Genomic DNA, 26108 nt, shown 5'->3' on the forward strand with positions numbered 1-26108 from the left:
TAACCCAGTGAAGAGCTATAGAGCTCCACACAAACAAAGCTAATCCTGGGAGAGGAACAGATAGCACGGGAAAGCGGCCTTGCTGAGTAAACATCAGTTTTCATAGATGTAAATTAAGATTAAACTAATTTGTATAGCTGTGTAACAATATAATTTGTTATCTTTGTAATTACGAAACCATTTCCCTAGTCTTTGATGTCCAAATATTACTTTATTACGTTGTCAAACCGAGAGTATCCTCCAAGTGTCATGGATCATTCATGGATGGGACAGACCAGATCCATCCGTAGTGCTCATGGGAATCGATTAGTAAAGGTGACCATCGTTAGAGAGGAAGTAAACAGCGAGTTCTGTGTGGAAGTCATAATCTCTGATAGGCTCATGAGTCAAAGGTCAGGTGTTCAGTTTCAGATGAAGGGGTGGTGGCATGAACAGGGCGGATGGAAGTGATTTTTAGAAAGTGGAAAATTAGTCTTAATTCACAAGATTAGTTTGCCCATTAAAGGGATACTCCACTTTTTTTCGGAAATATGCTCATTTTACAACTCCCCCAGAGTTAAACAGATGAGTTTTACCGTTTTAGAATCCATTCAGCCGAACTCCGGGTCTGACGGTACCACTTTTAGCATAGCTTAGCATAGATCATTGATTCAGACGAGTCCAGTAGCATTTCTTTCAAAATGACCAAAGAGTTTCAATATTTTTCCTATTTAAAACTTGACTCTTCTGTAGTTAAACCGTGTACTAAGATCGACGGAAAATGAAAAGTTGCGATTTTCTAGGCTGATATGGCTAGGAACTACTCTCATTCCGGCGTAATAATCAAGGAACTGTGCGGCTGTACCATGAGTGCAGCAGGCGTAGTGATATGACGCAGCGCCTGAAAATAGGTCTTATAGGTTAGACAAACTTAGTCCCGGTCACGTTGGAAGAAGTTACCGAGCTGGGGACTATTTTTAGGCGCTGCGTCATATCACTACGCCTGCTGCACCCATGGTACGGCCGCACAGTTCCTTGATTATTATGCAGGAATGAGAGTAGTTCCTAGCCATATAGGCTTAGAAAATCGCAACTTTTCATTTTCCGTCGATCTTAGTACACGGTTTAACTACAGAAGAGTCAAGTTTTAAATAGGAAAAATATTGAAACTCTTTGGTCATTTTGAAAGAAATGCTACTGGACTCGTCTGAATCAATTATCTATGCTAAGCTATGCTAAAAGTGGTACCGTCAGACCCGGAGTTCGGCTGAATGGATTCTAAAACGGTAAAACTCATCTGTTTAACTCTGGGGGAGATGTAAAATGAGCATATTTCCGAAAAAAGTGGAGTATCCCTTTAAGACGCCACCCAGGAGAGAGATGCATCATGATCTTATCAGCACAGAAATTGATGCACATAGCAGTTGCTCTCACTTTCTTTTAATCACCCCCATCCTGCTTTACATAGCCTACAGTATATATACAGTATAAATGTGTGGGGCAACCACATGCCGTGTTCTTTGTGTAGGTTACACATCTAAAACATATGGAAGCCCATTTCACATAAACACATACTTTGATAAATTATTAATTATATGAGATAAAAAAAAATTCTGATAAAAATTATGAGATAAAGACAGAATTTGGACTATAACTCATACTTATGACAATATCTCATAATTCTTTATTTAAATTTTTTTTATAACATTTAAATGTCATAATTTTGACTTTTTATCAGTGAAGCTGTCTGCAGTTCACAATAAATATATTGTTTACTTCGTGTTTACACGTTACTGGTATAATGAGAGTATCATGAAAATGCAGAACGTCAGAGAGCTCGAGTGGTGTGTCAGCAACTTTAATTTAAACACCTCTGATTGGCTGTTGCATTTATGTGCTCAACAGACATGTCCTGTGATTGGTTAAGGCGCAAAGCAGCGAAAAACAAACAAACAAAAACACACATTGTAAATATATACTTGTGACGCAACTGGAGTAGATGTAAATGAAATTCTCACAGCATGTGTCGACACTGGATTATTAATGTTTCTGTAATAAATATTTGTTTGTCCACTAAAGTCTGCATCCATGTGTGCTTTTGTCCACTCAGACTCTGAGCATTTGACCATAAACGTTCTGTCTTCCTCTCTGATGCTCTTCCTGATCTGTCAGTGAGAAAGACTGTGTTTATCCTAGCACACATATATCATAGAAATACTCATGCATATCTTTATTGTGCTAGCGTTATAATATAACATTTCTTGAGTGATATTAACATACACAGTGTCTTATCAATCATATTGCTAATTTACAGTTGTATGTTTTCTCTAGTATCACACCCAGTGAGGAAATTGCTGTTATTTTGATATGTTGGCAGAACATCCTTCCTCATTCTGTCCCTGAGATACTGTCTGACTGACTGCTCTTCCTACTCCAGTGGAGGGTCGCAGGCCTCTGCTCTTTGTATTGTGTGTTGTGAATTACTTCCCTGGCCTTTAACACAACAGTGACTGCAGGCCCACATCCACAGCCAGGCTGACGGTGTGCGTTTCCCCACGATAAGGCTGGTTCTTCCTCTTTCTCCTCTTTCTCTCTGTTCGCACACACCCACACTTTATCACTGTCAACAACGGTTATAGAAAGAGCTGATGCTTACCAGATTTGTGTAATGCTGATTTCATCAGTGAACTTTAGAGACATATTTTAGCATACTTTATGCATGGTATCTGTTCAATCTCCTGAGAACGAAAAAACAGTGTTAGATAATCAGTTTAATCTGATTAACGGACCTTTAAAATCAGATTGTTCTTTGATTCCTCTTTTTTTGAATAACAAGGGACATATTTTATGTCTGTATAGCAGTGATCTCTGGACACACTTTTCTAAATCTATAAGAACATGCAGCAATGATGCATATAAAAATAGAAATGTTGTTTTATTCCCCTAAGGGCCGGTAAGATGATTAAAATTTGAGGGCATGTTGCTCTCTTGCATGAGCTACAATGCGTGTGATAGGAAAGGAAAGCTTGGGGGTGAATGATGACAGCAATGCTCTGGTGTTTAGTCATGTACCACAACCTGATTATCTGTGAAGATCAAACGAGCAGTGCACTGGAAAACAAACAACAAAGCATTGCCAAGTTTCTCTCCAGAAACAATATGTGCTAAATTAGATCCTCCCAAACTAATTGAGCACATAGTTTGCTTCTGTTTAAGGACCTTTGAATTAGCAGTTGCTAATGAATGAATATTAGAGGAAGAAAGTCCTGCAAAATCCAGGTCACACAATAAATAAGTCATTGTCTGCTGTGTAAAAGCTCTGTGGTGTGAAATCACATGCATGTGAGAACTGTTTCAACCCAGTTTCTTTGCTTTGGAAAAAATTTTGCATACACATTATTTCTAAATTATTGTACGTGGAAAAAGAAACACTGTAAGTTATTTCCTATCATTTGAAACCCTAAAAAAAAACTATTTATTGTGCTATTATTATCATAAATATTATTATGCTTTAAGGAAGTAGCCTATTGCGTGAAAAATGTGGCACCATGATTAACAAAAACTTACTAATATAATATACATCTGTAAAAATTGTAAATATAACATTTGATCTAATATAACAAAAAATACTAGGTGTGGGCCTGAAAATCTACTGCGTAGTAGCGATGAGAAATAAGGTGACAAATAGAATGGACTGTATTGCCATCTGCTGGTGGATACAAATGTGAGGGAAAGGATTGCGACTTACTCCATCTTTGAATTCTCAATTCTCCACATGTGCTTGTAGTAATAACTGCACTATATATTTTAATATATATATAAATAATGATGCCAACTTATAGACCCTAACAGCCTACATAAAAATGTGCAACTCAATATTTGTTAGATTTTCTTTTTTTTATGGGTGATTATAAAAACAAAAAACAAAAACTTGCCAACATTAATATCGATGCAATGAAAAGAGAGGGAATTGAAAACTCCTAAACTCTAAACTTTTGCTCCCAAACAGCGGAACTAAGCTTTCGTTTCCCCTGTTTCCTGTCGGATCTTTCCAGAGCGTGACACATCAAAATGGCGGAGCGGGAAGAAGCAGTGAGGGGGTTCATCGCTGTTACTGATGTTGATGAAGAGAGGGCCCGTTTCTTCCTCGAGTCAGCCGGCTGGGACCTACAGGTCAGGGTCACGCTGATCACTTTTTTACTGAAATATTGTGCTGTGAAGCAAAAGCTCTGCAGCTGAGAATTCAACATACTTAAACCTCCGCTCACTGGCAGCCAGTGAAATCTGTAACCGGCTAACGAAATGTGCAAGTCACTCTTCATTAAAATCACCAGGAGTGTCTTACACTGGTTTAAGTCGTTAATCACACATGATTTGATTCACACTTCTGGATTTGGTAGTCAGTATTGCCTTGAAGTGGATAATGTTTTTAAACCGTGCCGGTCTATTTTACTTAGAAATCCATCCATAAGCTAGCAGCTTTAGCTTGTTCAGTTGATACTCATGTTTACATTCGTGGTTTATTGTTATTATTCGTCCTGAAATATATTAAATTGTGATGTTTTTGAGTCGTTAATATGATAAATCTGATGTATCTAATTACTGAAAGCAAAAAATTGGTGTGTTTTGTTTCTGTAATTGACCAAAAGCGTGTCTGTGTGTGAAATGAAGTGACAGCTCTCTCTCCTCTGTCCCCTCAGCTTGCTCTAGCTAATTTCTTTGAAGATGGAGGAGATGATGATATTGCCACCCTCCCTCAGCCAGAAACTGGCCCTGTCACTCGATCCACAGGGCCAAGGTAACACAGGTCAACCCACGAACTGTTTGGGCTTCTCTGTTATACAGTATCAGCTATATTATGGTTAAAGTCATTATAACAGTTGTGCTGTGTTTAATGTAATCTCATCTGATTTTAGTGAACACAGAGTGACATCCTTTAGAGATCTGATGCATGAGGATGAGGATGAGAGCGGTGATGAAGAAGGCCAGAGGTATCAATATCTTGTACAGTTAATAACAGCTAAAAATTGACATTTCTTAATATTTGGGGTTTATATTATTGTGGAATAATGTCATTATTTTTTTATGGAATATTTATTTTTAAACCATATGCCCTCGTAATCTTTTAAAAACATTAACTTCCCTTCTCTGATGACATGTGCACAGGAGTGAGGGCTAGACAATAATCCCTTCCTTCCAGCAACCTGTCACACATGATATCCCAGCAATTAGCAAATGACAACGATCCAATCAATTTCCAGTGGACAAAATCAAATTTCACCCCTACATTTTTCATTCTCATTCGAGAAGCTGTTTCACTCGCATATATATACGTCACAATAGGGAAGAAAAGAAGACCGCATTTCGTGACTTTAACACGAACATGAACTCTTTTGTATTCACAACCATGATAAGTTACTTAAAGGGAAATGATTGCATAAAGGAAACACTGTCCTTAGGTCTTTCTCCGTTTTTGCTTTTCGTTCCAATGGTCCTGTGGTGACACAGTATATATTAAAAGTGAAAAAAAATGCATGTTTGATAATTATACCACAATGAGACATTAACTGTTAAAGTCCCCATGAAATCAGTTGAATTTTTTTGGCTTTTAGTATGAATATATTAGCCTTACTGTACAAAATTTGCATTTAGAAGATATAAGCATTGAAAACATACAGTCTTCTGCCAATATGGATCAATGATTTTGACATCACTGCACTTCAGCTTCTCGTCAGATTTTTTGTCCAATCAAATGCTCTCTAGAATCTAAAGCGTCTAGAATCGATGTCCTTCCGTCTTCCTCGTTCAGTGGAAATTATGTTAACACAATGAAAAAACGCTGTGCTTTTCAAGGCACTTCAGTGGGCCCTTAAATAAAATATAGCGTCCCCCTCCAAGACACTGCTCGACATGTCAACTACCCATATACTCTGTAAGAGGATGTTTTCTCAGTCACACTTTTATTCCCTCTCTAATAGCCAGATAAAGACATAAATACTTTCACTTCTGCCTTTACATGCTTTTAATGTCATGTTTACACATATTTAATGCTCCTTTTTTTGAGTAACATCAGACTTCTACTCCTGCAGGTTCTTTGCCGGGGGCTCAGAACGCAGTGGGCAGCAGATTGTTGGTCCTCCCAAAAAGAAGAGCCCAAATGAGGTGGTTGAGGACTTGTTTAAAGGAGCTAAGGAGCATGGGGCGGTTCCTGTTGACAAAGCAGGCAAAGGACTTGGAGAATCCAGCAAGTCCAAGGTAGCTCTTCCACTGAGTAAACTTTACCGTATATTAAAGATAATTTGCTTATTGCATATATATATATTTAGGGGTGTAACGATTCATCAACTACATCGATGTATCGATTTATATTCCTACGATCCAACTGGATCGATCTGTGCTCGGCAAGTTGGCCTTCCGGACGACATATATCGATCTAATATCGTTTTAAAAGGTAATGAATCGATTGTATCGATACTAGGAAATAGCGCATTGGATTTAAGCACGTCAGACTTTATATGGATGTTTTTTCTTTGCACTTTCAATGATAAAGGCATTAAACGTGACTCGATTCAGTCTGCCTATCTTTGTCGTCGTCGCCATGCGTGGCGCGCCAGCAGCAGCGCAAAGACAACAGTCAAGTGGCGCAAAGTCTCTCACCTCAGAAAAACAGATTTTCCTGTCCTCTCAGCCGCTGTACTGCAGGAGCGCGCACTCTTCAATTGCACGCGCAAATGCGCCGGCGCGCGCTGTATCACTTCACTAAAGTCATACGAGAATGCAACGTCGTAAATTAGTAAGTTAAGAAATAAAAGTAAAATACCAATAAATTACGTTATTGGTACGTCATGTGTGTTGCTATTTATCAGGAGCAGTTTCCATGTTTCTTTACCAGTTCTTCTAAGTATTGTGTATCACCATGGTAGCCTAATTGTAGTTTGTTTCCATAACAAAATGCCACTTTGTATATTTTTATATGACTGGTGGCTCATACCAAGATTGTATTAACACAAACTAGTTTGGGACTGCTATTTAATAGCTTAACCTCGCAGTGCCTACTGTCTATCAGTATTTGTCATTCTTATTTTTTATTTTTTTTTGTTAAATAAAGGGGAACAGAACTTGTGTGTCAACTATTTTTGTGTAAACAAATGTATTATAATAGGCCTATAAAATTCCTAAAAAGGTGGGTCGCGGCTTGATGACCATGGGGAAATGTGGGTCCCATAGCCAAACTATTCAAAACATCATTCAATGTTGTGATAATCGTAATTAATAATCACAATTACAATTTCAAGGGAATAATCAACAATTATCATTTTTGTCATAATCGTTCAGTCCTACCTATTAAAATAAAATGTGAATGCATTTGACATTAATTTGTGTTTTACTTGTTTGTTTATATCCATAATTAATTGATACCTGATTACCTTACAAGAATTTTTGGCTAAAAAGTCACTGAATCGATTTCAAGTCAATGAATCGTTTCGGATCGTATCGTTCTAAATGAACCAATATCGTCCTTGAATCGTATCGACAACCATGAATTGCGAATCGAATCGAATTGTTGTTAAAACGAATCGTTACACCCCTATATATATTTATACTTATATCTCATGTTGATTTTGATGTGCTCATGTTTCCTTTCTGTCTGCTCGTTCTACAGCCGTTTATAGGTGGGGGTTATCGATTGGGTGCAGCACCAGAGGAGGAGTCGACTTATGTTGCAGGAGCTCGGAGACAGCCCGGCAGTTCACAAGATGTGAGTCACCTAGCCTGTGCCTGCTGAAGTCATTCAGGTGTAGAGAGAGATGTACTACAGTGATTTGTGCTGTACCAACAGGTGCATGTGGTTCTGAAGCTCTGGAAGAGTGGCTTTAGTCTTGATGATGGAGAGCTTAGGAACTACAGTGATCCCGGGAACGCTCTCTTCTTGGAGTCTATCCGCAGAGGGTGAGCTCTGAATTCATTAATGGATGTTCCCCCTCAAGTCACTTCCAAAAGCATCCACCATTTTCCACTAAATGTATTTAGTTTCATGTTGACATTAGTATTGAAAATCCTTATTGGTTGAACACTAATTAGATAGTCCTCCTCTAACTGGTTGTCAAATTAGACTAGATAATCCACTAAATCTCTTTGTTACTTGCTGACTCACTCAGGGAGATTCCTCTGGAATTGAGACAGCGTTTCCGAGGCGGTCAGGTAAACCTAGACATGGAGGACCATCGGGATGAAGACTTTTCCAAACCCAAGCTTGCTTTCAAGGCCTTTACTGGAGAAGGACAGAAACTCGGCAGGTTGGAAAACTCTTTCTTCTCTTCTGATTTCCTTTCACTGAGCTGAAGGTGGCTTAATTACTTAATTACACTGTTTCTAATGCTGAAACATATGTATGGCTAATAGAGCTGCTCGGTTCTGGATCAATTGAGAATCATGATTTTAAATATGAGATCATGATTCTCCTACAATTCTAAATGGACAACTAAACAACATGTAATGTACTAGAGGTTCTGAAGAAAAGGTTAATTAGTCTATTTAAAAAACAAAACAAAAAAAACGGTTTGAATTAATGATTCAATGACTCATAAAGACTTCAATTGTTTCATTACTGGATGAATCATAATTTTTGAACAAATGTTCTGAATAAATGAATCAATGACAAATACAAATTTTAACAGTCACTTTATATTTGAAGTGTTATTATTTTCAAAAGGTGATTTACACAGATTTTGATCATCAGCGTTTATATCCGAACTCTAAACTTTTATCCCAGTACTTCTGTGATCATTTGAATGATTGTAAGATAGAAATAATGATACTGTGATGTTGAAAAGACTGTTTGTGAAGCTGTTTCATACCTACACATATACCTAACTGCTTTCTCTGGGTCAACGGCAGCACCAATGCAGATTTAAATGTAGGGCTGCACATTTTGGCCCCAAAATTTAGCAAATATATCAATATGACTATAGTACTAATATTAATTATTACTAAAATAATGTCGTTTCAAATCCGTAAGGCATTCGAACATCTTCGGAACACAAATGAAGATCTTTTGGATTAAATCTGGGAGCTTTCTGTCCCTCCATTGAACTAACCCTGTTATTATTGTAAAATATCATTGTAAAATAAAAACATAAAACAATATAAGAAAAATTGTATAATGTTAGTCGTACAACTGTAAAATTACGATACTAATATTTATGGCTGTCTAAATTTGTTCATTTTTTTAAATGTTAAACCATCGAACTTTTATTTTGGCAGTGAACTGATGGGACACCATAAAGCTTCTCTTTTGATGACGACAGCCAAAATCATTACAAGTTTTGGGAAAATGGATGCATATATTTAGTTTAATCGCAGTCTTTGTGATTTGATAATCGCACTAAGCCATATTGCAATTTTGGTTTTCAATCATGAATTCAATTCATTGTACATTGTGGTCTACTTGATAACACTTGATCATTAGATGTTATATAATTGAATGCGGCTGAACTGTCCTCATTCCACACTATCGTCCCTCAGCGCCACTCCAGAGTTGGTGTCGCTCCAGAGCAACCCGCTGGACCAGTCTAGCAGTGAAGCTGAGGCTAGTGCTTCCATCAGTGTGGACAGCTCTCAACCTGTCACTAGCATCCAGATCAGACTGGCCGATGGAGGCCGGCTGGTGCAGAAATTCAACCACACCCATAGGTAAAAGCGTTATAAAAATGCTTTGAACATAGTGGAAAATCTTCCTCACGACTGACTGACTGTTTCCACCTTTCTCCATCTCAGGGTGTCTGATGTGCGTCAGTTTGTGGCGAGCGCTCGTCCAGCTTTAGCCGCCACCGAGTTTGTTCTCATGACGACCTTCCCCAACAAGGAGCTGACGGACGAGAGCCAGACGCTGAAGGAAGCCAACCTGCTGAATGCCGTCATTGTGCAGCGGATAAAGTGACAGCGCCATCCGCTGGCCTGGCTTTATTAAAGCGCTCTTGAGTTGGAGATACCTGGACTGAAAGGACTTCTAATTACTTAATTTTGTTTTCTTTAGTGATATGTTATTCCCCTGTGACAGTTTTGAGGGTGGTGGGTGTTTCTGGTTAAGCAAAATGGAGATGAATGGGGAAACAATCACACTGTGATATAGTTAAAGGAAAGGAGAGAGCAACCGAAGCGAAGATCTAACAAGTTTTATGATTTTAGAATAACTGCTGAACACCTCAGATTGATTTGAAAAGAGCTGAAGAGTTTTGACATTCTTTTACCTCGATGTCTATCTTGCAGCTATATGCTGCTTTACCACTTACTCGTTCCGTGATTCTTCTCTTAGCATTTCTCAGAACTGTCATTTAAAATAAAGTAGCCTTACAACCCCATTCAGTGACACTGACCTCCAAGATTAACCTCAACTGTCAATGATCAAAATGTTTATTTTTACAAAACAATCTTTCTTTTTTCAGATTTGAGGATTTTTTTGTTATTTAGGTTGTCATGCTATATTATTGTTTTTTTTTTTATTATATTAATTTTGCCTGATAATAAAACAAAATAAAGAGTTGGTTAAGAGCCAACTTCAGTTTCGGACACTGCTGCTGGTAAACTTATCAGCGGCCTTCTTGTATTCTATGCAGAAACTGACTATAAATCTGGACGTATTGTGAGCTGTGGTGAACCTGATATTAAACCCCTTTGTCTGGCATTGGAGAGCGCTTTATTTTTTGGGGGGTGTTTTGGAGTATGGGACCACCAGGTGCTGATACCCTAGGAATTTTGATCCCCCCCCCAAAAAAAGGGACCTTTGAATGTCAGGAAGCAGTTTGTTTTTGAAAGCTTAGTTTGACGTAAGATCGTGCCAGACTGCGTGATGGAAGCTATTAGTTCAGAAACTGGAGTCATGAGTTTGTCATGCACTCCCAAGGTCTGTGGAGTCCACCGGCTTCCAGTGTATTTGTGAAGAATATTTTCACATTTAGCACAGCAAGGAAATTGAAATCCTACATTAATGACTTCATTGAATTTATTTATAAAAATACATCTCAACATTTTAGCATATGGATTCCACTATAATGTATACAAGCATTCCTCCAGTATTAAATGAGATTACGTTATATGGCCCGTTTTATTATTAAATTAGATATAATTCAGCTAATCGGATATATTAGTCATGGTTGCCTTTTAAGAGTTAACCAAGTTGAGCTGATTTTCGGCATGGGCTGTGGGGCTATATTCCCTCTGCGTATATTTATGTGTGGCTAAATACGTTCTAAATAAGTGAAAAATAAATGTCTTGTTTGTTGCATAGAGATATCATGAAGTATATAATCACTCAGCGGAGTATGTCAACAGCGAACATTCTTCGCATAGCTTGTCTTATTTTAGGAGACTCATTGCTATTCCCTTTTACGCAGATGGATGTACATGATTCCACTGCACAGGAGCAAGGGAACACAAACCCACGCCAAGAAAAAGCAGTAGCCGAAGTGTCCCAAGCTCAACTCCCGAGAGTCCTGAAGGATTTCTTTATTGTGCAGGGTGTAAATGAGCACGGCGGTGAAGGCGTTGAGGCCTGAAAGGAGACAAAAGGGCAGAAAAACTATTTTTCTCGACTTAAGGGCAAACGAAACGAGTGTTTATGTATTTTGGCTCCAAGACGTTAAAATTGGGTAATAAAGCAAATTAATTCAAAGCACATACCGGCAAATGCCTGGCAGATACCGGTGAGGTAAAAGAGTCCTCCTTTAGACATGGTGAAGAGTTGTCCCAGGAATATCAGGAATGAAATGGAGGAGAAAACCACGGACAGGACCATCAGAACCTGGACAGCTTGAAGCCACTCTGGTGGACACAAAACATGGAGACTATTCTAGGCAGCTTTGAACCTCTTGTTTGGTGATGGTTACTGCAATAAATTCCCATATTTCAAAATCATTTAAGTGCTCAAATGTGTTATTTTACCCGTCTCTTGTGATGTCGCACAAAACCACGACTCGGTTTCATTGTCAAATCGGCAGTTGTACCACAGGTCTGAGTTTTCTGTGCCTTGCCAAACCCACCAGGACTGAATCATAAATATGCATTAATGATTTTAGATTTTCTGACATTCTGATTTTTGGGGATAAAGTGCTTCATATACTTACTTTCTCCATGGTGGAGATAAAGAGAACGGCCAGTGTGATGAGATGAAGCAGCGTGACAAACATCAGAAGGGACGTCATGGTGATAAACAGCACCTGTCAACATTATGAAACGTTCTCATCTGTTCTCAACTGCATCTGTTAAGTTTATATAACTTAATAATAATAATATATATATTATTTGTTTATAAACATTTAACTTAAACGTTTGCCAATATTTTATAAATATTCAATATTATTTTAAAATATTTTGTATTATTATTTATTTATTCATTTCACTTTTAAAATGTTTTAAAATATATTATTTAAAAACAATGTATTTATTACATAGTGTTCTTGTAATAAATTATGTAATAAAAATATTATTATATAATAAATAAAAAACTATTGTTTGATATTTGATATTAAGTCAAGAGTTCAAGACACAACTGCATAATTGTACGTTTAGCCTCAGGTTTTCTGCTTTTGCCAAAACCTAGACAGGGAAAAGGACAGGAAGTAAAAATAGTAAGTAAACTGACTATGGCTGATGTCCAGAGCTGAGAAATGAAGGCACTCTTTCAGACTTTTCTAAGTCTTGCGACACACTGTGCTTTTCTTCAGGTCAAAGCTAAAGAAGAACAGCCTCGGGAAAAGTTATTTTCTCATAACTTCAGTCATTCTCAGAGATCTTTTACATTAAAAAACAACAACCTAAAACTGTTATGTAGACTTCTGACTATATAATAAAATGATGATGTTCAAGCACAGATTCATTCCCTTGTTAAAAATCCTTTCATATTCACAGCAGAGTTTGAAGTGGTAAAGTATCTTAAGTTGTTATATTTTATGGTTCAAGTTGTGTTTTTTTATTTTTTATTTTATTTATTATTATTTCACACTATAAACAATAATAAAAGCAGATCAAATAGAAGTAAACTCACCAAATGTGATCCAAATCCAGCAGAGGCAAATATACGATGTACTGTCTCTTTCGGTTTTTATTCAGGTCTGCTGCTGCTCTCCTCCTTTTTCAGCTCCAGTAAATTGGGAGGATTTTGTGGGGTCAACTTCAGAAACGCCCATTTCCTTGCTGTCGGGTTAGTTCTGTTGTCCTGCACACAGCCCCATCTGATCCTCCTTGTGTGTTCAGGAAATGCATGAGCATGGGCACACGTCTCTCTTTCCTTACAGTCGTTTATCATCTCAGAGGGTGTGCGCTGAGTTCTTATGGGCGTCTATCATAACTTTAATCTCCTTTGATGATGTCGATTATGTGAGTGGGTTTCATTCATCATCGCCCATGCGATGGAGTTATGGGAAAGCCACCTAAATGGAGAAAACTACAGGAACCCAGTGTTTATTTGTCCAGCTGTTTACAGTAAATGTAGGTGGACCAAGGAAAAATAATAAACCCTAATATATGTTATAGTATCTTTATATCTATATTATTTCTACAAGTGTTACAAATGCATTGACACAATAAAATCTTTCCATTACTGAAAATACATCTGTCCATTGTATTGAACGCAATGCATTAAAGGTTATATTTCTTCATTGGTTATTTCAGTGCTCATGTCTATATCTTAGTCTATTTCAAAATATATAATTGTGTTATTTTATAAGCTCATAACAATTGCTGTAAATTAATGGTTTAAAAATATATAAGCATATTTTGCTTCAATGCATGGTTGACATTTGCTGTTATAACATTACAATTCTAAATGCTTTATATAAAGATATACACTCACCTAAAGGATTATTAGGAACACCATACTAATACTGTGTTTGACCCCCTTTCGCCTTCAGAACTGCCTTAATTCTACGTGGCATTGATTCAACAAGGTGCTGAAAGCATTCTTTAGAAATGTTGGCCCATATTGATAGGATAGCATCTTGCAGTTGATGGAGATTTGTGGGATGCACATCCAGGGCACGAAGCTCCCGTTCCACCACATCCCAAAGATGCTCTATTGGGTTGAGATCTGGTGACTGTGGGGGCCATTTTAGTACAGTGAACTCATTGTCATGTTCAAGAAACCAATTTGAAATGATTCGAGCTTTGTGACATGGTGCATTATCCTGCTGGAAGTAGCCATCAGAGGATGGGTACATGGTGGTCATAAAGGGATGGACATGGTCAGAAACAATGCTCAGGTAGGCCGTGGCATTTAAACGATGCCCAATTGGCACTAAGGGGCCTAAAGTGTGCCAAGAAAACATCCCCCACACCATTACACCACCACCACCAGCCTGCACAGTGGTAACAAGGCATGATGGATCCATGTTCTCATTCTGTTTACGCCAAATTCTGACTCTACCATCTGAATGTCTCAACAGAAATCGAGACTCATCAGACCAGGCAACATTTTTCCAGTCTTCAACTGTCCAATTTTGGTGAGCTCGTGCAAATTGTAGCCTCTTTTTCCTATTTGTAGTGGAGATGAGTGGTACCCGGTGGGGTCTTCTGCTGTTGTAACCCATCCGCCTCAAGGCTGTGCGTGTTGTGGCTTCACAAATGCTTTGCTGCATACCTCGGTTGTAACGAGTGGTTATTTCAGTCAAAGTTGCTCTTCTATCAGCTTGAATCAGTCGGCCCATTCTCCTCTGACCTCTAGCATCAACAAGGCATTTTCGCCCACAGGACTGCCGCATACTGGATGTTTTTCCATTTTCACACCATTCTTTGTAAACCCTAGAAATGGTTGTGCGTGAAAATCCCAGTAACTGAGCAGATTGTGAAATACTCAGACTGGCCCATCTGGCACCAACAACCATGCCCCGCTCAAAATTGCTTAAATCACCTTTCTTTCCCATTATGACATTCAGTTTGGAGTTCAGGAGATTGTCTTGACCAGGACCACACCCCTAAATGCATTGAAGCAACTGCCATGTGATTGGTTGATTAGATAATTGCATTAATGAGAAATTGAACAGGTGTTCCTAATAATCCTTTAGGTGAGTGTATATATAAGATGATGTTCAAAATTATTGGCTTGTTAAAATCATTTCATATTTCCTGCAGAGTTTGAAGTGGTAAAGTTAAGTAGTTGTATTTTATAGTTTAGAAATGTGTTACATGACTCAAGGGGGGACAAAAAAAAAAAAAAAAAAAAAAAGATTTTCAAGAAAATTCCAGACTATTTCAGCTTACTATTTGCAAATATGATTTTTTTATTACATTTTTTTTATTATGCACACATTCACTCTTATGTCTAATATGTCAAAACGCACAATGTTACTCCTCTCGACGCATTCAGTTATGAATTATGTAAATAATAGCATGTTCAATTAAAAAAGGTGAAATTTCATAAAAATATTGTGCAGTCTGCATTACTGGATTATTTTACTGCCAGTTGCTGAACATTTCAATCGTAAAACAGTTTTCAAATATTAAATGTTTAGCTACGTACAGTACATCTCACCAGTCTTTCACTACTGTTTACACAACACCTTTTTCAATAAAAAAACGAAAAACTTTTCCGTTCATTTAGGCTACACAACAACAGCGGTTTGCGTTTTTCGCATACAGACAATGTTATCAAAACGATCCCTGTTCATACGAATCCAAAATGACTAAAACACTGTTTTCGGCTGCCAGGCCAGTCGTTGGCGTCTGGCGATGTCACTTTATAAAGAAAGTGACATCACCAATGTTTTGACATAGACTGAACACATATAGGCCTATGCATGATGTCACCGTTTTCACACATTCACGTTTTTGTAGTTTTACATGTAGGCAAGATGATAACTATTGTTTTCAAAAGTTTGCATTTTCAGTAATGAACTTGTAAATGAACGGCCAAAATGCATAAAAAGTTTTCCGTTTTTAGTTAAAAAAAAAATAGTTTTGTGTAAACAGCCCCTTAATCGCAGTGTTGGAGTTCGCACTCGCCTTTGTTTTGATTGGCCATCTCAAACATTTCGTGCGCTAAGGCAAACCAGCCTAAAAATTTACCTTTAAAGACTTTTCGCCATCCTAAGAACAGAGCGTTGTGTAATGGGAGTGCAGACCAGCATCAAGAAATATCAATTTTTGGTGTTTTTCTTTCTCAAAGAATAAAAATAAAGTCTCACTAATGGGTAATGACACCATATCCGCAGTAATTCAGTGGGTGGGGGTCAGTTGCTGGTTGTAGTTACCACTCCAGTCCAGTAGGGTGCAGTATTAACTCTGTCATCCCCGGTGGTTTCGTGGAAACTTCCCAGCGTCACAACGTCAGCGAAACAGCAATGGCGACAAGGCGCTCTGGGTTTTCACGGACCCAAACAAGCAGAGGAAATTCATGCAAAAACATTTTTAATAAAATTCAACAAGGACAAATCACAGGTGTTGGTTTGACTAGAGGGTCCCAGGTGAGATTTTAAGTTATGTAAAGGTCCAAACTGCCTCCAAAACGCGTCTAAGACATTGTTTACATACGAGGGCCTGGAGACTCCTCAATCTAAAATAACGTTAGCTCTCACAGAGTCATATATTAAATTTCATTGAGAGCGATAATCCGACAAACGAATTGTGTAGGGTGAATGACAAATGTGTAGTTGTAGGTTTTTATTTAAAAAAAAAAACTGATTTAGTGATTCTCTTCCTGCTTTTCAACTTCGCAAACATGATTAGTTTATGACCTAACTTACCTATATGATAAAGTGCTGATGTTTTATGTATCTGCATTGCTTGCTAAAGGTGTTTAGTGCTAAAATAGTCTGATAACAATAGGAGCAATAATTAATATATCTGAAATGTATTTATAGTGTTTGAGCAGTGTTGTGTTTGTGTTGTCGAATGAAGATTCCTGCGGTTTTGCTGGAGGAGAGAGATAAAAGAGCTCAATGGCAGGGAATACCAGTGTTATTGAGGAGACTTCATGAGAGCAGCCATCCTAACAGTGATCTCTCCAAGATTGACAGCATGGTCATGGTAATCAAAATGTCGTCCTTTCATACAAAATGCATCGCCTGAAACCCATTCGTATAATTTGTGATCTGATGTTAATTGAGTTGTTTTGTGATTGTGCAGGAGCTGTCGTCATTGCTGTCTATGGAGGCCATGTCATTTGTCACAGAGGAGCGCAAAACACCACAGGAGTCGGTTTCACCCAATACATACACGTTTGACCTGTTTGGAGGAGTTGATGTGAGTTTCTTGTAATTAAATATAATGCCTGACTAATCTTGATCAAGATAGGCTAAGTTAAATTGTCTTCATTTTGAAGGCATTCATGGATATTCGTATTCATCTTGTATGTAGTTTCTAGTTTTCAATTGTTCTTAAGCTAGACTAAGAAGTTAGACTACTTTGCAAAAGTTTGGGGTCAGTGTGATTCTTTTAAAATAATAATACATTTATTCACACAGAGCAGTAAAGTGACATTAAAGACGGTATAAACATTTATATTATAAAAATGTTTATACAGAATTGTGAGTTTGACTTGATCAGAATTGTGAAATAGTCGCAATTTCCTTTTGTATTTTTTTAATTCCGTGGCGGAAACAAGCTTCCATAATTTTCAGCATTTATAATAAAAATGTTTATTGAGCATCAAATCATGATTTTCCGGTACATGATGAGAGCTTATTAATTACAAACGATTATTTATTTTTGCTAATTATTATTTTATTTCAGTTAGTTTTTCAGTAACTGTTGTTAGTTTCGTTTAGTTTTAGTTTTTCATTTATGTTGAAATTTCTATTTTATTTCAGTTTACACTCTTGAAAACATACAAAATCTTACATGGAATCATAATATTTAAAAGGAACCAGTTTGGCTGTTACCGTAATTATCATACTGGTAATCACAGTAAACAGATTTGTTAGTTACTCAGTGCTTTTGTCATTCGTCTGCAGCTATTTGTAGAGATTCTGATGCGGCCAACGCTCACAGTACAAGGAGACCTACCCATACGTAAGCTTATTTAAATATTAAATCCAAGCTTCCTCATTTCCACTCTTCTCATTGCTTACTGTTTTTTAGGAAAGAGAGGGTGTTTGATGTTTTTCTATTTAATTAAAGGTTTTCTTTATTATTTTTAGTGAGCGATGATCTCATCAAGGACTGTCTAAGCGGACTGTACAACTGCTGTATATGTGTAAGTATATAAAAAAATGCACTCTGAAAGGACGGAAATAAAAATTATGAATTATTTCGCTTGTTTCCTTGTGAGTAACAGCCTCTGCTTTGGTCTGTCAGACAGAGGGCGTCACAAAAAGCCTTGCAGCGAGGGAGGATTTCGTCATGTTCCTGTTCACTCTAATGTCCAACAAAAAGGTTTTCTTACCAACTGCCACTCTTATTGAGGACATTCTGAGTGTCCGAAAGGTAAAAGCAAATGCAGTGTATATGTTTAAAACTGTTTAAAGGGGTGGTAAAATGCCCTTTTCACAAGATGTAAAATATATCTATGATGTCCCCAGAGTGTATGTGTGTGAAGTTTTAGCGCAGAATACCCCACAGGTATTTTTATATAGCAAGTTAAAGTTGTCACTTTTGGAGGGTTTGCAAAAACGCACCGTTTTGTGCCTGGCCCTTTAAATGCAAATGAGCTGCTGCAGAGGGCGGGGTTTCAAGAGCTCATGTGTGTTAGCAGCTGCTATTACCTCAAGCAGACACACTAAAATGACAGAAACTGTTCTGCCTTTAATGTTAAAACGGAGTCAGACAATGATGGAGAGACTCAAGAAGATGTAACAACATGTAGAATGCAACAGGACGTCTCTGAATGGTTAGTTGATGAATTTATGTTGCTGATGTGGAGTTAACTATCTTCAATTAAGATATTCTGTCATGATAAATCTATAAATCGCTCATATAGGAACTGTTGTGAGATGCACACAGAGTGACTTTCTATTGCATGTGAAAAGATGGATGCTAAAGTTTGAGCTGACTCACAAATGTACTCTTATACAACAACTTTTCCTCTTCTCAACATGGACTGCGTGTTCCCGAGGGCGGGGTTTATGTAAATTCTAGGGTTAGTGATGTCACTAACCCGGGAGGAATGTCATGTAGGCCCAACCAGCCGTTTGTTGTAGTCCTTTTCTTTAAAAGCAAATATCTTCCTTTGCTTTGAACTTTGAGTATTGTAACTTTGCAGATGTTGTTTATGCTCAAACAGCAACATTACACACTAACTAAAGTTAGAAAACTCAAATCATAATCAACCACCCCTTTAAAAGTTTGGAGTCGGTAAAAAATGTAAGAAATTATTTTATTCAGCAAGGATGCATTAAATTGATAAAAAGTGACAGTAAATACATTTGTAATGTCACAAAAGATTTCTATTTAAATTAAATGCTGTTCTTTTGAACTTTCTATTCATCAAAGAATCCTGAATTATTAATAATTAAATGTTTCTTGAGCAGCAAATCAGCATATTAGAATAATTTCTGAAGGATCATGTTGCTGTGAAGACTGGAGTAATGATGCTGAAAATTCAGCTTTGCCATCACACAGATTAAAAGTGTATTTTGTATGATATTCAGAAATGCTCTCTGTCTCTTTGCAGTGTAGTAAAGCATATTTTTTCTATTTTAACCTTAGGAAATCATTCAGCTGGACAAAATTCCCAACTTGGCTAGTCTGGTCCAGAGCTTCAACCAGCAGCAGCTGGCCAACTTCTGTCGTATCCTCTCGGTCACCATATCAGAGCCAGACGTTGGTGTAGATGACAAACACACTCTCTTGGCCCGCAGTACCCAGCAAAAGACCAGCACGTGCACATCACGCGCTGAGAGCAACCAGGGTTAGAAAACACAACTGTAGTTAATCCATATAATAATAATATGCGCTCTGTTGTGTCATGTGGTCACACACTTGCTCTGATCTGTCTGCAGTGGCTCTGCTGAATATCCCAGGCTTTATTGAGCGCCTTTGTAAGCTCGCCACACGAAAAGTTACAGAGGCGGCGGGTGCTTCTGCCCGGCTGGAGCTGGAAGACTGGCATAGTTGGCTTGACAACGCACTGGTTCTGGATGCTCTCATGCAGTTAGCAATTGAGGAAGCGGAGCAGAGCAGTACAGGTGAGATCCTCTTCTCTTTCTTGCTCTGTTATTTATATTAGCTGTGATTCCTCTCCATCCTTTCCTGTTACTTGGTCTCATCCACTCTGATTGGCTGTCTTTCAGAGTCGTCTGATGAGAGCTCCCTGTCCTCCAGTCCGCTCAGACACAGGCTGCCCCAATCTATGAAGATCGTGCACGAGATCATGTACAAAGTGGAGGTTCTCTATGTGCTGTGTGTGATGCTTATGGGCAGACAGCGAAATCAGGTAATGTGACGGGATTGAAGTGACTAAATATTAATATGATAAATTTGACATGATATGAGCTTGAGTAATAATAATAAGAATTGTTTTTTTTTAAAGTCTCTTATGTTCACCAATGCTGCATTTATGTGATCAAAAATACAGTAAAATAGCAGTTTTGTTTAAAATAACTCATTTATTCCTGTGATGGCAAAGCTGAATTTTTAGCATCATTACATTAGTCTTCAGTGATTCTTCAGAAATCATTCGAATATGCTAATTTGCTGCTCAAGAAACATATCAACGTTGCATATCAAACAGCTGTGCGGCTTAATATTTTAGTGGAAACTATTATGTATTTTGAAAGTTCAAAAGAACAGCATTTATTTGAAATGCTTTGAAATCTTTTGAACCATTATAAATGCATGTATTGTCTTTTTTGGTAATTTTTTTTAAATAAAAAAAGTATTAATTCCTTTAAACCCAAACGTTTGAACGGGAGTGTATTTTAAAGAATTGAATTATATATTTTTACTCTTGTTACACAGGTTCACAGAATGTTGGCAGACTTCAAGTTAATTCCTGGACTCAATAACCTGTTTGATAAGCTGATCTGGAGGAAGCAGCCATCGGGTCACGTCCTACATCGACAGAACCAGAACTGTGACTGCAGTCCAGTAAGAAGCAGCCCTTCATTACTCAGACTTATTTAAATGACTCTTACATACGGATGACAATACACCTCTTTTCTCCTGCACATCAGGAGATCTCTTTCAAGATCCAGTTCCTCAGGCTGCTGCAGAGCTTCAGTGACCACCATGAGTGAGTATAACACCGAGATGCGAGGAACAGGGAATGTTAGACTCAATATTTCTACATTTCTTAGCATATACACAACTTATATTAAACCATCTATTTATTGATCACAGGAATAAGTACCTTCTTCTAAGTGGACTGGAGCTGAATGAACTGAGTGAGATCTACCTGAGTGCGAACATCTTTGAAATGGATGCACTGAATAACACAGACAGGCACGGGGACCCTTTTCATATCATATTCTTTAGTGCTTCCTTATTCTCCTGTTTTGAGCTGCTGATTAATTGGTTTACATTAACTTTAGTTAATTGTTTTACAGGAATCTTGTGTGTGATGGTAAAAAAGGTATTCTTACACGGTTAATCTCTGTAATGAAGAAAGAGCCAATTGATTCTTCATTCAGGTGAGATCTATAGTTGCATTCGTAATGTTTCCTTCCACGTCTTGTGTCTTGAGTTTGACTGGTCACATGACATTTCTCCATGTCTTTTTCACAACTCACTTCAGGTTCTGGCAGGCAAGAGCAGTGGAGAGTTTTCTGAGAGGAACGCCATCTTATGCCGATCAAGTTTTCCTTCTCAGAAGAGGCTTGTTAGAGGTAAACACAATGTGTGATGAATCCATTTACACACTACTGTTTTTTGAAAGAAATTAATAATTGTGTTCAGTAAGGGTGCATGAAATTGATCAAAAGTGAGTTTCAAAATAAATGCTGTTCTTTTGAAGTTTCTTCAAAGAATCCAGATAAATATGTTAATAATATTTCACAATATTACTGTTTTTTTTTTTACTTGAATATTGATTTAATAAATGAAGCCGTGGAGAGCATAAGAGACTTCTTTCAAAAACATAAAAAATCTTACTGACGTTTGAATGGTAGTCTACAGTTATAGAAATATTAAGCTGTTTCATAATTTTTTTCTTTCAGCATATTCTATATTGCATAATCGACAGTGGCTGTAAGTCACATGATGTCCTTCAGAGCTACTTTGACCTACTCGGAGAGCTCATGAAGTTCAACATTGATGCCTTCAAAAGATTTAACAAATACGTCAACACTGAGGAGAAGGTGGGCTTAGAGTCAGATCTTTCTTGATTTTTTTTTTTTCTTGTGGCACACACACAAATCAGTAGATCTCAAATCTGTCTTTCAGTTTCAGACGTTCCTGACTCAGATCAACAGCTCTCTGGTGGACTCTAACATGCTGGTGCGATGTATCGTCCTGTCTCTGGACCGTTTTGAGAGCCAGACTGAAGACATAAAAGGTTCGACTCAAGTGATTGGAATGGAGAGGTGTATGAAAGACGAGACATGTTTTAAATGCGTTTCTTTGTCTCTTTTTCTCAGTGGTTGAAGTGTTTTCAGAATGTCGCCTCTTGTCCTACATGGCTCAAGTGGAAAACAGGTTGTTCTACCTTTATAGACTGATCAGCATCATCAATGTACAAACCCTCACTCAGGCAAGTTATAAAATTAATTTTTTTGCAACCTATGGCACGAGTGCCAATATTAACACGGAGAGGGGTAATCTTCATTGAAGATATAATGTTCCAGCAAGTCTGCTGAATCAGTTACCAAAGAAACATGTCAATATTAATCAGGAAAATAAGATTTTCTTATCAAATTGATAAAATGTCATGAAAAATGAGTAAACCTCCTGAAAGTTACAAAATAAATTTAAATACAATTTTCTGGTGCAAATTAAAGGCATTTCTTGATCAACAGGTGAGGTGATGTTGAACCAAAACATTTAAATAAGAGTAATTATAAGTGCTATTTAGCCCGTTGAATCATCCTTAGAATGCTGACAACAATGGAACCAATTGGGCATTTCAACATGACAATAGGCTCGTTTCCATTAAAGATTTGCGCAAAACTTTTGAGATTTTTTTCTTCTAAATATCAACAAAAAACTATTGCGAAATGGAGTTTCCATTAACCGATGTTATGCGACTAAAACGTCATTTTTTCCTCTCGCGATAAGTCATTCCAAAAATCATGGCAACGGACGTTGGTAAGTTTATATATATCACAGCCACGTACCGCACTAGACATTATTATTATTAATGGAAGGAAACGTAGGCGTGTTATCCAAGCATTAATGGCAAGGAAAGACCCTTATACTGTGAGCGGCACATATGAGGTGTTTCTGGGTTTTTCTCACTCATTTCTGCTCCGAGGTCTTGATTGTGGCATTTCTTTGAGGTTTAGAATCCAGTATTTCTGTCATTCTTTTGTCTTTTATGAATTTAATAAAGAACTCTGTCTCATATTCTGTCCAAACACACCGCGCCTTCTAAGTCAGGTGACTGTAAATGCGCAAAAACGGTTTCCATTGCAGTTTTGCCAAATATTCCTTTTTCGAATTGCCTGAAAAACCACCTCATGCGAGCGTAAAAACTTTTTTGCGATAAATGGGAGTTTTTGCGAAATTGACGTGTTTCCATTTGGCGTATTTTCAAATCGCAATTTCAATTTGCGCAATTTGAAGGGTAATGGAAATGCGGCTACTACTGGGGTGGATCTCCAGGAGATAAACAGAATGGATGTGAAAAGTTGGTTGTGAATTTGTACACTCAGTGCCAAGAAAGGGTCAGAGTAGTATAATATTATCCCCTGGTTTCACAGACAAGGCTTAAGCTTGTCTGTGGAAAAAAACTGTTTTAACTGAAAGCAGCTTTCACTGACATATCTTAAAATGCGTGACTGTCATTGTTCTGTCTCAAGAAGCACACCAGTAAAGTTTTTTTTTTTACGGCACTAAGGCCTAATCCTGGCTTAATCTAAGCCCTGTCTGTGAAATCAGGCCTATGTGTTTGTATTTAATCAAGGGTGTACTCAGTTTTGCAACCCTTCATATAAGCAAAATTGGCTAATTTGCTTATTTTACAGATAGTGATGACATATTTTTCTCTGTTTTTATAAAGTCTGTTTACAAAATTTCCATTTGTCTTGAAATGCAATAGTGTAAATGTCTATTTTCTTGAATTGAAATAGTGATCACTAAGTAATGGGAACATATCTTTGTTCAGAGGGGGTGTACTAATTAATGCTGAGTTCTGTGAATGTGTGTGTGCATATGACGCAGTGATTAACTAGGAAAAATCGAAATGGCACTTAATGACAAAAAGGTTTGCCGACCCCTAATTTATGCTGTTGCAAGATAATATCCAAATGTGAGAGATCATTGACATTACACTAATTGTTTTTTTGTCTAGATCAATAAATTTGTTCAAAAATACCTGAAAAATGCAAATCATATATAGATTAAATAAAGTTTATTACGAGTCACACAAATTATAATTTTTTTTAAACCAACATGAATACAAAGATTACATTTCTAATTCTTGAACTCAATTGTTTTTATTAAATATCATTGACCCTTAAAACCTATTGCTGTGCTTTTGACCAATCACAGGAGAACGTGAGCTGTCTAAACACCAGTCTGGTGATTCTGATGCTGGCGCGGAGGCGGGGGAAGTTGCCTTTCTACCTGAGTGCTCTGCGAGAGAAGGAATATGCAGAGAAATACCCCGGCTGCCTGCTCAACAACTTCCACAACCTGCTGCGCTTTTGGCAGCACCACTACCTCAACAAGGACAAGGACAGCACCTGCCTGGAGAACGTGAGCTCCGCTTGATTGACCAAACGCAGACTTTCTGTTATAGATGTGGGTTCATAAGGCATTACCTTTTGTATCTCTTTCTCTACAGAGTTCTTGTATTCCCTTCACCTACTGGAAGGAGACAGTATCAGTGCTGCTGGGTTCTGGTAGAGGCTCACAATGTGCCATTGCCAGCTACATTGATGAAGCCTACATGGACCTGGACAGAGACTTCATGGAGCTGTGACTATAGAGAATGAGAGGACTCTCTTTACATCAGAATTACATCATGCCTAAATTTATAAGACCTCGTCCATTCAGATGCATTACAGAATAGTGTGTATGTGTGAAGTTATGAGTATGTGGGTGCAAGTGTATCTGGCTATTCATGGCACTGAGGTTATTGATCTGCTTGTTCAACTGCATGAATGTGTGTGTGTGTGTGTGTGTGTGTGTGTGTGTGTGCTGGCTCACAGTATTAAATGTGAAATGAATGTGCTTGGGAATATGTAATGCCACTTTAGAGGTGTGTATAGTGTGTGTGTGTTTGCAATGGCACTAGAGTCTGGTTTGTAGAGTTACAGCTGCCTTGTTCTCTACTGCTGATCTCTCTTGCCTCCTGTGGGTCGAGTTGTCAGTTACACATCCAGACAAACTCCTGAAAGTAGTCGGGAAGAGTCTCACTGCCCATTGTCCCTCACTGCAAAAAAGGCTGTTTCATTCAGGGACATCCTAATGTCTAATGTTGGTGGTTGGCTTAGTTTACATACTGCCTGTATATTTATGTATGTTATGTACGTAGTTCTTACTTCAAAATTGAACTTTTAAGCCCTGAATTACAGAGTGACGACACAAAAGAAAATAAAGAATTGTTTTATCACAAGCATGTTTCTGTCTGGCTACAGCATTAAAAGCGTATTCTATTAAAACCAGGTTTTCAATCAGGGCACCTCATACAGCATACAAAATTAATTATTTTTTGTAATGTTATTTATTTTTTAAGGCAAGTTGCAGTTTGGCTTTCCTTTATATTTTATGTAAATCTATGATTTTTGTTTTGCTTAGTGAAATGAACCAAGCAATTCTTATTTCCTTAATTTATAAACAACAACACTCCGCTACCTCTTACAGAAAAAGTGTTGCTATTTTGAACTCGTTTTTTCCTTCTTATCCAGACCTGGGATGCGTTTCCCAAACGTATCGTTAGCCAACCATGGTCGCCAGTTCCGTTGACGGAATTATCGCTGATTAGTTGGCAGATATTTGCGTTGCGAACAGACAGAAATGGCGCGTTTTCTGAGGTGATTAATATATATTTTTTATTCAGTAAATTACATTTATTTGTTAGATTAAATTTAGTACAAAATAAT

General features: G+C 37.7%; 3 protein-coding genes across 3 annotated transcripts; 2 read left to right on the plus strand and 1 right to left on the minus strand.

The window, feature by feature from the left end:
- Positions 1 to 4016: 4016 nt before the first annotated feature.
- On the plus strand, positions 4017 to 10663 carry nsfl1c (NSFL1 (p97) cofactor (p47)). The gene is made up of 9 exons (XM_084427675.1): positions 4017 to 4152; positions 4680 to 4777; positions 4896 to 4970; positions 6069 to 6234; positions 7643 to 7738; positions 7820 to 7929; positions 8139 to 8276; positions 9505 to 9672; positions 9757 to 10663. The coding sequence occupies exons 1-9, from the start codon at positions 4051 to 4053 to the stop codon at positions 9917 to 9919; spliced, it is 1116 nt and encodes a 371-aa protein (XP_084283801.1). The 5' UTR covers positions 4017 to 4050; the 3' UTR covers positions 9920 to 10663.
- Positions 10664 to 10967: 304 nt separating this feature from the next.
- Positions 10968 to 13420, minus strand: emp3b (epithelial membrane protein 3b (MAM blood group)). Its single transcript, XM_084427679.1, has 5 exons — positions 13022 to 13420; positions 12102 to 12194; positions 11920 to 12022; positions 11659 to 11799; positions 10968 to 11530 (listed from the first exon to the last, which is right to left on the minus strand). Exons 2-5 carry the CDS (start codon positions 12177 to 12179, stop codon positions 11355 to 11357), a joined length of 498 nt encoding a protein of 165 aa, XP_084283805.1. The 5' UTR covers positions 12180 to 12194; positions 13022 to 13420; the 3' UTR covers positions 10968 to 11354.
- Positions 13421 to 16290: 2870 nt separating this feature from the next.
- Positions 16291 to 25621, plus strand: trpc4apb (transient receptor potential cation channel, subfamily C, member 4 associated protein b). The gene is made up of 19 exons (XM_084427935.1): positions 16291 to 16433; positions 16867 to 16995; positions 17095 to 17211; positions 17922 to 17979; positions 18108 to 18163; positions 18265 to 18393; positions 19615 to 19816; positions 19908 to 20093; positions 20199 to 20341; positions 20866 to 20994; positions 21081 to 21139; positions 21247 to 21348; positions 21453 to 21536; positions 21641 to 21731; positions 22062 to 22202; positions 22288 to 22399; positions 22482 to 22594; positions 24553 to 24759; positions 24848 to 25621. Exons 1-19 carry the CDS (start codon positions 16311 to 16313, stop codon positions 24983 to 24985), a joined length of 2319 nt encoding a protein of 772 aa, XP_084284061.1. The 5' UTR covers positions 16291 to 16310; the 3' UTR covers positions 24986 to 25621.
- Positions 25622 to 26108: the final 487 nt, after the last annotated feature.

The sequence above is a fragment of the Rutilus rutilus genome (assembly GCF_951802725.1).
Source record: "Rutilus rutilus genome assembly, chromosome: 13".
In the NCBI taxonomy this organism is placed as follows: Eukaryota; Metazoa; Chordata; class Actinopteri; order Cypriniformes; family Leuciscidae; genus Rutilus; species Rutilus rutilus.

Coding starts and splice junctions, on each gene's coding strand:
- nsfl1c (XM_084427675.1), top strand. CDS start 4,051: ATGGCGGAGCGGGAAGAAGCAGTGAGGGGGTTCATCGCTGTTACTGAT. Junction 4,778..4,895: donor ACTCGATCCACAGGGCCAAG/GTAACACAGGTC, acceptor ATCTGATTTTAG/TGAACACAGAGTGACATCCT. Junction 9,673..9,756: donor AAATTCAACCACACCCATAG/GTAAAAGCGTTA, acceptor TCTCCATCTCAG/GGTGTCTGATGTGCGTCAGT.
- trpc4apb (XM_084427935.1), top strand. CDS start 16,311: ATGGCGACAAGGCGCTCTGGGTTTTCACGGACCCAAACAAGCAGAGGA. Junction 18,164..18,264: donor TGTACAACTGCTGTATATGT/GTAAGTATATAA, acceptor TTGGTCTGTCAG/ACAGAGGGCGTCACAAAAAG. Junction 22,203..22,287: donor ACGTCAACACTGAGGAGAAG/GTGGGCTTAGAG, acceptor TCTGTCTTTCAG/TTTCAGACGTTCCTGACTCA.
- emp3b (XM_084427679.1), bottom strand. CDS start 12,179: ATGACGTCCCTTCTGATGTTTGTCACGCTGCTTCATCTCATCACACTG. Junction 12,023..12,101: donor TTATCTCCACCATGGAGAAA/GTAAGTATATGA, acceptor TTTATGATTCAG/TCCTGGTGGGTTTGGCAAGG. Junction 11,531..11,658: donor TATCTGCCAGGCATTTGCCG/GTATGTGCTTTG, acceptor GTCTCCTTTCAG/GCCTCAACGCCTTCACCGCC.